General features: G+C 36.8%; 1 protein-coding gene across 2 annotated transcripts in view; it reads right to left on the reverse strand.

Moving 5' to 3' along the window:
• Positions 1-1,574: 1,574 nt before the first annotated feature.
• ttc17 (tetratricopeptide repeat domain 17) overlaps positions 1,575-14,269 on the reverse strand; it is a 35,828-nt gene continuing 23,133 nt past the window's right edge. For both annotated transcript variants that reach the window (XM_030162420.1, XM_030162427.1), the window contains exons 20-25: positions 12,469-12,589; positions 10,896-11,055; positions 9,556-9,639; positions 7,553-7,672; positions 5,137-5,280; positions 1,575-2,644 (exon numbers count right to left, since the gene is read on the reverse strand). In XM_030162420.1, coding sequence (XP_030018280.1) covers positions 2,513-2,644; positions 5,137-5,280; positions 7,553-7,672; positions 9,556-9,639; positions 10,896-11,055; positions 12,469-12,589 — 761 coding nt within the window. In that variant the 3' untranslated portion in view covers positions 1,575-2,512. The remainder of the gene's footprint in view (positions 2,645-5,136; positions 5,281-7,552; positions 7,673-9,555; positions 9,640-10,895; positions 11,056-12,468; positions 12,590-14,269) is intronic.

Consider the following 14,269-nt stretch of genomic DNA (forward strand, 5'->3'; position numbering starts at 1 on the left):
TATAACAGTCATTACATTAGAACAGTGTTTTGCAACCTTGGGGTCACCTGAAATTTCTAGCAATTGATAAAAAAAAAAACAAAAAAAACATACTAATAGAAAATATATGGTGAGTTGACAGAGCCAATCCCAGTCCATATCAGACAAACTGTGGTTGTGAAACTGCAGCACTGTGGTTCTGTTTGTGTCACATGTTCACTGTGGTCAGTTTCAGATGCTGCAGCTCTTTCATAATTCATAGTTTCAGTTCTTGTTTGTTCAGTATTAATTGTCCTCCTTGTAAATCCCAGCTGGACTGACTGGACAGATCCTGAGCCTTTGTGCAGTAATCTACACCTGGATTTACTGCCTCTGTCCACAGTAATACACATTATACAGACTAAATGTCCTCTAACATTAACGTTTATTTGCAACATAGTACAGCAAACTATTACATGATCAAAAACAAATTAATTTTAGCAAAAAAATGTCTGTTTTGAATGTCTGGGGTCACCAGAAATTTGTGATGTTAAAATGGGTTAACCCTAACCCTTAATGTAAAAAAAACAACACCACGTACTTCTGTTTTTGCGACATTTAATAAATATTGGTAATATTTTGTGCACATGTCCAATGGAAAAACAACTGTTAAAATTCCATTTATTTTCCTAAAGACATTTCTGGTTCATAGACACTGAGGTTATTCACATTTTTTTCCTAAGGATAGTTTGTAAATGTACACATTTTCATACTGTAATTTTGTTTATTTGTACTAAAACAGAAAATTTGGAGTTGTCATGATTTCAAAATTATCATTATCTCACTGGTCTGGCCCACTTCAGATCAAACTGGGCTGTATGCAGCCCCTGAACTAAAATGAGTCTGACAGCCCTGCTTTAGGTCATAGTTACACTCCAAAAGAACCTCTAACACTGTAGAAGTAAAATCAATGGTTTTAGACTAAAATGAGTGCTCGTTATGGTGCACATACAGGATCTGTGCTATTAGCTGGAGCTGAGAGGAGGTCTGTAAACTGGTCAGACAGCGCCACCAAGAGGCTGAGTGCAGGATGTGTTGTAAAATACTGCATATTGATAAAATTCCAATGGACCCCAGACTATCTACCCTGGTCTAATACCTGATGATGTAATTAAAAGAGAAGACACTTATTCAAAATTTTAATTCTTGCTGCAAAAAGGTAGTCACAAGGAACTGGTTCAAAAGTGACCTTCTTCGACCACAACAATGGCTGGACATTATAGAGGAAATCTATACCATGGAAAAATTAACATTTCAACTGAGGATTAAGATGGGAACTTTTAAGCAAAGATGGGAGAAATGGATCATATTCAAGGACACTAATTCTTGACACCAGATCAAGTACGGAAAAGCAGTCGAATGCATAAGGAACAGCATCCCCCCTGGTTGTATTGTGTGGTTTTTTGTTTTGTTACTGCATTGTAAAAGTGATTTAAAACATTAAAATAAAAAGTAAAAAAAAAAAAAAAATACTACATATTGAATAGTTAAAACATCTTGGATTGAAAACATTTTTGATTAATATCCCAAAGACAAAAAAGACACCAAGGAACTGATGAAATTCACACACTGCCTTTAATACTGTACATTTAATACAGATTCCATATTATAGTGTTTTTTTAAATGAATGGCAATGGCAAATCCTTTTTCTGCATGATGATTTCCATAAGTTAAGAAGCAAATGGAATAGCATATTTCAGTTTCTCGCTTATGCGGTTAAATTAGCTTGGAGCAAAAAAAACAAACAAAAAAACAGTTTGTAGGTCCCATATAAATAGGAATGATATAGAAAAGAGTGCAAAAATGGAGACTTCCCATTCATTTTATGAAGCAGAAAGAGTTGGGCATATTACAGAGTTCAATTCCAAACTTAGAGATCCTTAGTCGAGAAGCACATTCCTTAACATCTCAGTAAAAAGACTGAAAATACTGCATGGCAACCCAATCAATTAAAATCCCCAATTAAGTTAGCTTAAAACACAGTGCATTTCCAGACTGACATTGGAATTAAACGTCATTTCCTTTCATTTAATGCCACTCCCTCTTAACCGAATGCCAAAAGTGCAAGTTATTCTTCCCAGTTAGAAAAATATTGCAGCAGAACAAATAGTTCCAATTGGAGTCAATGACACCATCCCTCCAGTTTTAGAAATGAAAAAACAAACAAAAAACCAAAAAAAAAACCCCAAGCTAAAATCAAGGTTTCCAGTCACATGTCCTGGACTGTTAGAAAGCGAGAGGTTTCTGTTGTGGGGCAACATTATCTACAGTTAGAGACGTTTCAAACGTCCTTTTGTGGGGGAGCTATATTGAAAGAAGAAAAGAGCAGAGACTCAATTAGAACCTTGATACCTCAGCTTCGACCACATTTTAGTGTCTTATATTTTTTTGTCAGGTCATATGTATTATACAGATGAGTGTGTGTGTGTGTGTGTATACATGAATGTGTGTGCATGAGTGCGGGCTACTTTTGGGCTGGGCATGGTTGAGTATTTCAGGGCTGGCGGCGTTCCCTCTTGGTGAGCAGGTAACACTGGATGGTTCTGAGGCGGTCTTTGGCGGGGGCGAACTCTGGCTGCAGCTTCAGAGTGGATTCGTACCAACGCATGGCCTTCTCAAACTCCTCCTGGAAAACACACATCGTGTCAACACCAACCCCTGCCGTGACCCAGACAATCTAGACCAGGGTTCTCAAACTCCTGTTCTTTCAGGTTCCACGTTCAGCCTGGTTTGATCTGCAGTGGACTGCACCAGTAAAACAAGAACAGAACAACCTAGAAATAATGACAACTGACAATTTATGGCTTTGTTTTAGTGGAAAGAAAAAAAACCCATTAAATTATGAAAATACTTACTTTTATAAACTATCCAAACAAAAAAGATGTGAATAACCTGAAAAAACTGAAACTTCTTCAGAAAATTTAGTGCAGTTTTACCAATCTTCTTCCTCCACTTCTCATTAGTCCATGTGCATTCTGGATCAGATCTACAAAGACACTAAACTGAGGAACAGGAAGAGAAGAGTTCAAACTGGACTGAATTTAATACAGACATTTCAGGTTGGACACATTTGTTCAGGTTATTCACATTTTATTGGTACAGGAGAGTTTGGAAATGGAAAGAGTTTCACAATTTAATGTGACTTTTTTTGCACTAAAATTTGAAGTTGTCATTATTTATAGGCATCATGTTAGGTGATTTTTGGGTGATTTTTAGGTGGTTTTTGAGTAATGTTTGAGTGATTTTTAGGTGTTTTCTTGTGTGATTTTTGGGTGGTTTTTAGGGTAATTTATGGGTGAATTTGGGTGATTTTTGAGTAGTAATTTATCATTTCTACATGTGCATTATGGATCACATCTACAAAGACACTAAACACTGAGGAACAGGCAGAAAACTGTTAAAATTGTGCTTAATTTTCTTTAGACATTTCAGGTTGGTCATATTTGTTCAGGTTATTCACATTTTATTGCTACAGGATAGTTTGTAAATGTAAATATTTTCATCATTTAATGTTATTTTTTGCACTAAAACAAAGAAAAACTTCCGAAGTTGTTAATTCAAGATTTATTTTTGTTTAATTCAGGATTTTTTGGGTTTAATTCAAGTTTTTTTTACTTAACTGTAGATTTTTTTTTTTTTTTGCTTAATTCAACATTTTTTCCTTAATTCAAGCTACTTTTTTTTTTGCTTAATTCAATTCAAGACTGTGGAATTTTTGACTTTGCAAAAACATGCCAGGGGCTGGATTAGAACCTTTAGCGGGCCGCATGTTTGACACCCATGATGTAGACCATGTGTGATCTGAGCAGGTTTTATTATTAAAAGGCTGTGTAACATGACCATACATATCAGGTGACTGTAGATAATCTTTTTGGCATTTCATATTAGAGTCCTCCCCTACCATTATATTAAGGACCATCCACACCCCCACTCCCCTGAACGTAAAGTCAGTTCTTAGTTTAACACTCTAGCAGCTAAACTATTGGCTGAATTCATGCCAAACTGAGTTTATAGATTGCCAGTGACCCAGAACAGAAGTGATTACATTTTGGGAAAAGTAGGTCACAGTTAAAAATTTTTATGAATTTTTAAAATCTTTTCTTTCCCCCTTTCCTTATAATGGTCAAAAGGTGTCTGCTGTCTGTGTCTCTGCTGACTAGGGCTGTGTATTGGCAAGAATCTGGCGACACGATTAGGGGTCTAAGAAAATATCGGTTCTGCAATATATCGTGATATATCATTTCACAATACTGTATCGATATTTAAAAGTACTGTATCAATATTTTTTAGGTATTTATTCAAATCCAGATATGGCGGAGGTTCATTTTTGTTTTTCTGTTTTTCTTTATATTTTCTTTATTATTATTTAACACTCTTTTATTACATATGTTACTTCCTTTGCTGGGATCACACAAAAATCCTGTTCTGATGTTAGTTGTGAACTAATAGAATCTGAACATTTGAACAGGATCTGAAACTGGAATGTCTGTAAAACAGAATTTCAGTTTGAACACAGGAACATTTTGCGATATAACATTAGATCCTGTTGGGATCAAATTAAAATGTATTTTGTATTTGCGCATATTTCTGCTGTAATTCAATTCTTCCAGGAAATAATCATTAAAAAAAAAAAAGAAACAAAAAAAATTGCCTTTTTAATAGTATCATGATATGTCATGATCCTAGTATTGTGATTTGTATTATATCGCCAGATTCTTGCAAATACACACCCCTAGATACGATACAAATCACAATACTAGGATCACGACACAATATATCACAATGTATCATGATACTGTTAAAAAGGCAATTTTTTTATTGGTTTTGTTTATCTCCTGGAAGAATTGAATTACAGCAGAAACATGCACAAATATTAAACACATTTTTATTTGATCACAACAGGATCTAATGTTGATCTAATCACAAAATGTTCCTGTGTTCAAACTTAAATTATGTTTTACAGACATGACAGTTTAAGATCCTGGGGGGCAGATCTATCTTGGCGGAGGTCTGCGCTCTCAGAGTGCTTTTCTTGTTTGTATATGAAATGATATCAGACAGCCCTATTTTAACACAGACAAACAAAAGTTATGAAATATTAGTTATTGGAGCTGTTACCATTGCTATATAGACGTTGGCAAGGGTGAAGTGGTTTACAACAAAGTGTGGAGCGATTTCTACGGCCATACGGGCGACTGTAAGAGCATCCTCCCACAGCCGAGCGTTCTGGAAAATGTTGGCCAGACTGATGAGGGGTACATCCTGTCAACAGGTGGAGAGGAAACACAAAAACAGGTTAGCTTTGATTCAAATAATACATTCACAACAGCACATTCAAGTGACTACACTAGGGTTATACAAGGGGTTCTACAACCACTATGGAAGCAATTTAAGACTCATGTCAAATCCATTCTATTCTATTCTATCCTATCCTATCCTAGTCTAGTCTAGTCTAGTCTAGTCTAGTCTAGTCTAGTCTGAAGGATATGTAAAGGACTGTAAACTCAGTATTAGACTTTCCATTATTTGTGACATGCCGTTATAGTCTGATGTTTTCTTATCCAAGATACAGTGGGCTTCAAATGAATTAATTTCAGCAGATTTTAACTGAGTGCTAAAGGTTCTGTTCTTCTGCCAGATCTTATTAAAGCAGCACTTTATCCATATTCAATCACAGCAATGTTAACAGGAAGAATGTTTACTATTTATTGTTTTTAGAAGTAGCTCTTATAGTTGTTGAGGTGACACCACATTATGGCAGGGTTTCCTCCAAAAGCTGAGTGGGCTGCACAGTTTGCATTAGTTCACACTGTACAGACTTCTGTTTCTTCTTTGGACTTCAGTGGGATCAACTTGCTGCTAAAAACATACTTAAAGTGAATGCAACTTTTAATGAAACTTTGTAAATCTAGCATCTAATCAATTGGTCAGACCTGTTCAGTTATGTTTAAGACATATAGTGGTTCAGTGGTTGACTTCTGAGTACCTCAACTTAAGAGTTTTCCCTGTTAGGAGCCAATGCTTGGTCGATTTTTGCTTTGAGTTGCGAGCCAAAATTTGAGTTACGAGTGAGTTTCAGATACGCTGTCACTAGTTAGCACAACATCCGCCCAGCATCCCACGTCTCACTCGTTCACTTCACGTGGTTTCCTCACTGTGCAAGTGTCTCAGTTGTGTTAGGCTTGTGTTTTATGCTTTTTGAGCGGTTATTTTTCCAAATTTCTTTCTCCTAACCATGGGTCTGACCTCTTTTCACTTCTTCCAGACAAACTAAAGCATTTCAGCACCTCCATTCTGGAGATAATACCTGTAATATCTCATACCACCATTATCGTCAAATTTAGAATTATATAAAAAAAAACTAATGAACTAAAACAGTGGTTCCCAACCTTTTTTGGCTCGTGACCCCATTGTAACATCAAATTTCTGGTGACCTCAGACATTCAAAACTGAGACATTTTTATTATTTCAATTTTTTTTTTTTTTTTTTTTTTTTTTACAAAAACTAAAATAGTTTGCTATACTATGTTGCAAATAAATGTTAATTTTAGACGACACTGAGGCTATATAATGTATATTATTATGGACAGAGGCAGAAAAGCCAGGTGTAGATTACTGCACAAAGGGAGAATTTGATTTTCCTTGGTCAGGATCTGTCCAGTCAGTCCAGCTGTGATTTACAAGGCTGACAATTAATACTGAACAAACAAGAACTGAAACTATGAATTATGAAAGAGCTGCAGCATCTGAAACTGACCACAATGAACATTTGACACAGAAACAGAACCACAGTGCTGCAGTTTCAGACTCACAGTTCGTCATGTCTTTTATGGATTGGGATTGTCTCTGTCAACTCACCATATATATATTTTATTAGTAGGTTTTTATGTTTATTTTTATCAATTACTAGAAATTTCAGGTGACCCCATCTGAATTCCAGGTGACCCCACGTGGGGTCCCGACCCCAAGGTTGAAAAACACTGAACTAAAATAAAATACATTTAAATTAAATACTCATTATTAATTCTCCAAATCCACAGGGAGTCGCAGCAGAGGGATCAAAGAGCCACGTGTCTCCAGAGCTGCCGGAAGATTATATAAAAATGAGGCTGACAGGAGGAACCCGTCAGTACTCGTCAAGATGCCGTGGTGAACAGAGACATGGAGGATCCACCACCAGAATACCTACTAGCTGTCCTCCAACATTTGTCTTTTTATTGACTACAACATGGACAACGCGCTGAGCTTATGTTGGTGTAAGTTATCTATAAGTTAGGTGTGGAAATTGGGGTGATTTTTTGGGGGCTGGAACGGATTAATGGCATTTCAATTAATTTCAACGGGGAAAACTGATTTAACATACAAGCAAACTGAGATACGAGCTTGGTCATGGAATGAATTAAACTTGTAAGGCAAGGTAGTGCTGCATTTACATGTCTCAGACTAACAATCAGACAGACATTAGATGTGTTTCCCTGTGCAGCAGTGGTTGCATGGATGTTAAACACTGACTAAAGCATGGAGTCTTACTTACCTTCATGTGGTGGGGGGCATAGTTGAGGGCCTGACGGAGGCAGTCGATGGCTCTTTTCCCTTGACCTTTGACCCTCCAGTACAGTGCAGCCATACTGGATAATACCCATGATGTCTGATTCTGCAGGTTTTAAAATAAAGTGAAGGGAATTGGACAAAAAAAATCCACATTTGAACTTTGATGCACTTCAACAGTTATAACAAATAGTGCAGGGTAATAGTATGATGGGGGCAGTATTAAGACATAACTGCGGTGTAGCTGCCAATTCGGCAACTGTGAAAATGATCTTATCTCTGTTGTAAACTGGCAAATAATTGGATTTTGATGTTTCAAAAAACCTAGAGACAATTCACGTCAGCAAGTTAGGCTTTCAATTATTGCACAAATCCCCAGATTAGAGGGTACTGAAATTAACACAACATCAGCAAGTGAACAACTGCATTTACACAAACCCTGATATTTCAGTCATAAAAACACCTCAGGTGACCACACCCCTAGATAACCACGTAAACACTAAAATCACCCAGTTCTCTTTGGGTAGAATATGTGTAGAGCTGCAACCGATTAATCGACTAGGTGCTTGAAGCCAATGCAAAAATTCACGATTCGATTAATCAACTTGAATTGATTGAAGGGAGATATTCTATTGCAGTTTTCCTTAATTGAAGCTTCTTTGTGTGTCACAATAAGCGTCTGTGTGAAACACAACAGTGGAACCAATGTTTAACAGCAGAGAAATGAAGGAAACAAAGCTTTGATTCAGGAGAATTGTGTTTGAATGATTTTTTTTTTTTAATCACTTTGAGTCGATTAATCGGTTGCAGCTCTAAATACGTGTAAATTTAGTCTTGTGTTGGTTTACTCCATGTGAGGGGACAGGATTAGGTGATGTAACAAGTTTCCAGGAGGGACAGAACAAGGTTATTATCGTTAACGAAAACTAAAGAAATGATGAAAACTAGAATTGAACAAACATTTTCATTAACTGAAATAAATAGAAACTATAATTAAAAGAAAAAACGATAACTAACTGAAACTGTATTGTGTGTTTACAAAACTAACTAAAACAGATAAAAAATTATGGATAAAATTCCCTTCATTTTCGTCTTTGTCAACGTCAGATTGATATGAAATCGATTTAGTTTGCTCTAGCAATTTTAGCTAGCGGCACCATACGACACTTTGGTCCATCACTTGTGGTTTCCGGTCGTCTTCTGGTTCCCACTCTACCTGGAAATATGGAGACTAAAGTTGGGAGGAAGCAGCAGAGTCCTGTCTGGGATTTACTGGAATATAACGGTGAAGAAGATAAAAGATTTGACGAAACTAAAATTAATACTAAAACTAAGCATTTAGAAAAAAATGGAAACTAATAAAAACTAGCAAACCTGCTCTAAAAATTAATTAAAACGAACTGAATTAGAGAAAAAAAAGTCAAAACTAAATAAAACTAAACTATAATGAAAAATCCAAAACTATGATAACCTTGGGACAGAAGCAAGACTGAGGATGAAACAACTAATATGACAGAGATTTAAGGTTCGAAGATCAATGGCTGCCTTTAACAACTTGCACATTAGTGTCAGACAAAATAAAAGAAGCAGAAAATGTTGGTTAGACACTTCACTGTACCTGAAAACACTTCACAAATGTATAAAATTATCTTTTCTGATGAAACGTTTTGGGGCACTGACACACATATCTTATCAGATCACTTTATTTAGTGTCCATGTGAACAGTTAAAGTGCCATCTCTAAATGGAATTATTTCAAACAGGATGTACAAATACGGTCCATGTGGCTGCAGATACTGGGTTAAAGAGCGGCCAAGAATTAAGTTAAAAGGGACTTGTTCTTTTGTGGCATTAACCGGGAGAAAACACTAACATTCCGACAAATAGTTAGAGAGAAAACTCGACACATTTCGTGGCGAACTCGATGACTTTCAAATTGGTCTGTGCTTGTTGCTGGTGTAAAGTGATGCGAGACTCTGTGAGCCCTTACCTTCTCCAGGACTTTAGCGATCCGTGTGCCCACCTGCTCAAAGGACTGAGGTAAGTACTTATCTTTGCCGAGATTCTGCAGAACCTGAGGATTGAACAAACAAATAAACAATCAGCAAGGATCTCTGCACACTTAATGACAGTGAAACAGCCCATAAACGGCTATGTTCATTTTCATTTGAATTCCTCACATTAGTTTGCATAAAACATCTCATTCAATTACATGGGAGTAGTATGTATGATGATCAATACTTCAACAATATATTGAATTGATAGTTCATTGAATTATCAGTTATTTTGTCACTTGTGTTAAGTTTCAAGTTTGAAGTTTATTTGTCATGTGCGTTCAGGTACAAGTACCATGGCAATGAAACAGTGTGCCCTGGCTCTCTCTCCGCCCAATATTGAAAAATAAATAACAACAAAATAACAATCACAGCAACAATAAAAAATACTTAACAATAAATAGCACTAGCCCTCCTATTGTAAATAAAAACACTAAATAAATAAATACAATTCTAAAAACTGAAAGTCAGGCTGCAGGTTCCCAGCTCCCTCCTTCTAGCTGAGCTGCTGTTCAGCAGCCGTGTAGCCTGAGGAAAAAAAACTGTCTTTGAAGCGAGTAGTCCAGGCTTTGATACTTTGTAAACGTTTCCCTGACGGAAGATAATGAAAGAGTCTGTGTGCAGGATGACTTGTGTCCTGTATGATGCCCAGTGCCTTTTTCCTGCTGCATTTTGTGTAGATGTCCTGTAGTGACGGTAGTAATGGTGCTCCAATGATTTTTGATGCTGATTTGACTGTTCTGATCAGGAGTGTGTCGTCGTGTGATGTAATGTTCCCAAACCATACCAGTATTCTGCCAGTCAGACGGCTTTCTATTGTGCTGCGATAGAAATTGATGAGTGTTTTTGTTGACAAACCATATTTTTTCAGACATCTCAGAAAGAATAGTCTCTGGTGTGCTTTTTTGATGATGCTGCTGATGTGAAAAGACCAGGACAGTAAATCAGAAAAGTGGATGCCTAAGAACTTGAAGTTATTGACAATTTCAAAAAATACTATCTAGTATTTTTCTGATCTGACCCATTTGAGATTGAATTGGTTTGTATGTGGAACCTCAATTACAATGATTGTTAATATCTTTGTGTAATTTTTGCATTTCACAAATTCATCCAACGGGCCAGACTGGACCCTTTGGCGGCTCGGATTTGGCCTCCAGGCTGCATGTTTGACACCCCTGAGTACGGTCAGTAACTCCAGATAACACCCTCTAAGCACTGTTTAAACTGCGTTGAGTGTTTGGTTTGATGTTGCATGGCCTGGTGCAGCTCATTATACCTCACGCAGCTGGCTTTCTCCTGTGTAGTGGATGGCAGCGCGATTGGCCACCCCGGCCAGGTGGTCCAGGGTGTGCATACTGGCAGCTAGGTTGGCGTTGCATAAAGGCTCGGCAGCTGGCTCCTGGAGTGGAGTGGCAAAGTCGATGTGCTCCGTGATACTGAAGAGATACAGTGAGGAGAGAATTACAAACGAACATTAAAAACCTTAACGTTTTCAAAGGAAGAAATCAAGTACAGCTACATTTACGGAGGTTTGTTCTGTTGGCGGACTTTAACCCTTTAACCCTGAGACATTATTTCAGTGAAACAGGTTGCTGTGAATGACCTTGTGTTCCTTTTCGTCAGTGGTTTTGTTTTACTGTGTGTTTTAGGGTCAAAACAGGGTGGAATAAGTGAAAAAGACAAAGAGAGAAATTTAATTTTTACAAGTTTTTTACTAAATAAGGCACTCAGAATGTACATCCATAAGAGATTTAAGATGTTGAACATGAACTGTGAACTGGAACACACTGAACAACAAGTATTTGAATTTTGGCCCAGTAGTTTTGGTTCTGGGCTCTTTTTTTCTAAATCAGTTCAGCTGCTGTTTGGCATCTGGTTGAACTCCAAAAAGCAGTTACACGGTCAAAATTTGGTAAAAACACAAAAAATGACCAAAAAAAACAAAGAAAAACAAACAAAAAAAAAAACGGCGATGAAAAGGCAATGGGGGCTGCACTGAGATGCTCAGATGTTTATGACTAGAACAAGGTCTATTCCAGTGTTTTTCCAACCTTGGGGTCGGGACCCCACATGAGGTTGCCTGGAATTCAAATGGGGTCGCCTGAAATTTCTAGTAATTGATGAAAATTCAAAAAAAAATTTCAAAAAAAAAAAAATATATATATATAGTGAGTTGATGGAGACGATCTCAATCCATAACAGACATGATGAACTGTGGTTGTGAAACTGCAGCACTGTGGTTCTGTTTCTGTGTCAAATGTTCATTGTGGTCAGTTTCAGATGCTGCAGCTCTTTCATAATTCATAGTTTCAGTTCTTGTTTGTTCAGTATTAATTGTCCTCCTTGTAAATCACAGCTGGACTGACTGTACATATCCTGACCAAGGAAAACCAAATTCTCCCTTTGTGCAGTAATCTACACCTGGATTTACTGCCTCTGTCCACAATAATATACATTATATAGATTAAATGTCCTCTAAAATTAACATTTATTTGCAACATAGTATAGCAAACTATTACATGATCAAAAACAAATTAATTTTAGCAAAAAAAAACAAAAAACAAAAAAACAGTCTCAGTTTTGAATGTCTAGGGTCGCCAGAAATTTGTGATGTTAAAATGGGGTCATGAGCCAAAAAAGGTTAGAAACCACTGGTCTATTCTATCAGCATGTTTTGAATTTTTTCTTATTGAGGAAATGGTTGAATTTTTAGCAATATTTAAAATAAATCATATATTTGGAATGAGCACCACAGACACGCTCAGGGTTAAAGGGTTAATATTGGTTTTATCTTTTTTTCATCTCCTGTATAAGATAAAAATGCACAATGCCGTATGTGAAAGTCTCACTCTATGTTCTTCGCAGACACAGCCAACCAGGTGCTAGCTACAGTGGTGAGGTCCACTCTTCTGGTCCGCTGGCATTCCTCTGGACCAGGCCAGCCAAGACTCGTGTAATCCCTCCAGCGACCTAAACAAACCACAAAACACACTGATGTCTCATTTGGGTAGGAACAGGATACTGTGGCCTATTGGATCAGCTGTAGTTTCAGTTTTCTCTGAAGTTATGGAGCAAAGCCTGCACTAAAGGACTCATTCAAACTAGTTGGTTTGATGAGTGGTTCCACTACTGCAATATGAGGTTCATCTAAATGACTCTGGTGTAAAGTCCAGATGAACACCAATCATGTACGTTACTGAATGGGACTATTTCTATTATTGTTTTCTCTTGTGGCCAGTTGTCTTTGCTATGCCATTGTGAGGAGGATAAGGATTTAAAAATAGTATAATTTCACGAAGCTTAACCCAAAAAGACCCAAACATCCACCATCGACCAAAAGCATCTGCTGATCTAAAATATTTACTGCCTGTTGATCCAGTAATCCCATCAATTCATGCAAATAATTGGGATAAAATGCAGTTTATCATTTTTTCATGGTCATCAGATATGATCCATTTGGACGTTCAGACGCTCCGTAGTGAATGTGGAAACACCGACATCTTCTACAACATTGACTCACCAGTAAAACCCATGGACTTTGATCAATGACAGTGAATGGAGATACTTGTTTTATGTTCAGTTAATGATATACTTTGTTGAAAAGGTCCCTTTTTCCTTATGTTTTCCTGATTTGATCAAGTAATCTTTGTATTTACTTTGAGCTTGTATGAACATCTACATGATCAATAAATTAAATATAGGGAAACACCTGATTTTCACTAAAAATGCAAAATGCAGAGGATGATATTATAAATGATGATAAATCACTTGGGAAAGACAACAAAATCATTTGGAAGTTGTGTCAAAAATAGTTGTGGGTCTTTTATGGGTTAATAGATTAATACTATTATTTGCAGAACAACACCAGACCATAAATAAAACAAGGACAAACAATGCATTATGATTAAATGATAACTGTACAGTCTTAATCTACAGTGACATCAGGTGGTGAAACTGCCAGCTACAACCTAGGGTGATCTACAGTGCGTGTACCCTTTTATTGTACAGATCAAATTGTAAAATTAAATACATAATGATAAAGCACCATGACAAACTGTTAATTAGCTGCTATTAATTAGACATTTACTACAATATATTTAATAGATTTGCATCCAAGTAAGATAATGTTAAATGTACTTATGGATCATAGTACAGTCTTGTTCTGACATTAGGGTACAGTACTGTGACGTATTTATTACAATGCTCTTGATGAAAGTGTGAGTATTAATCCCAGTTATTATCAGTGTCCAAGGGGTATAATCTATCACTGTGAAAATACTGCTGATGCAGACAGTCTGTATACTTTACTCCTCCTCATCCTCAAGTTACCCAACTTTCAAACTAATGTGCCACACCATCTGCTATTTTACAGAGGACTTTACCTCTAAAGAGCTACACTGAGGCTTAGGCAACTATTTCAGCTGATAAAAGCCTTAAATAAATGTGAGATAATGACACTGAATTTAAAGTGTGCCTGTACTGGTCATGCTTAAAACATTAATTGTGCTTTGTGTATTACTTATAAGTAAAAGATGTGCAAATTCAGGAAAAAAAATTGCCATAAATGCACTGGACCTTTTTATCATGTGAATTACACACACGGGCAGAACCTATGGGGAGCTGCCATTGCCGGCCTGAAGCGACATACTG

Source organism: Sphaeramia orbicularis, chromosome 3 (assembly GCF_902148855.1).
Source record: "Sphaeramia orbicularis chromosome 3, fSphaOr1.1, whole genome shotgun sequence".
Lineage (NCBI taxonomy): Eukaryota > Metazoa > Chordata > Actinopteri > Kurtiformes > Apogonidae > Sphaeramia > Sphaeramia orbicularis.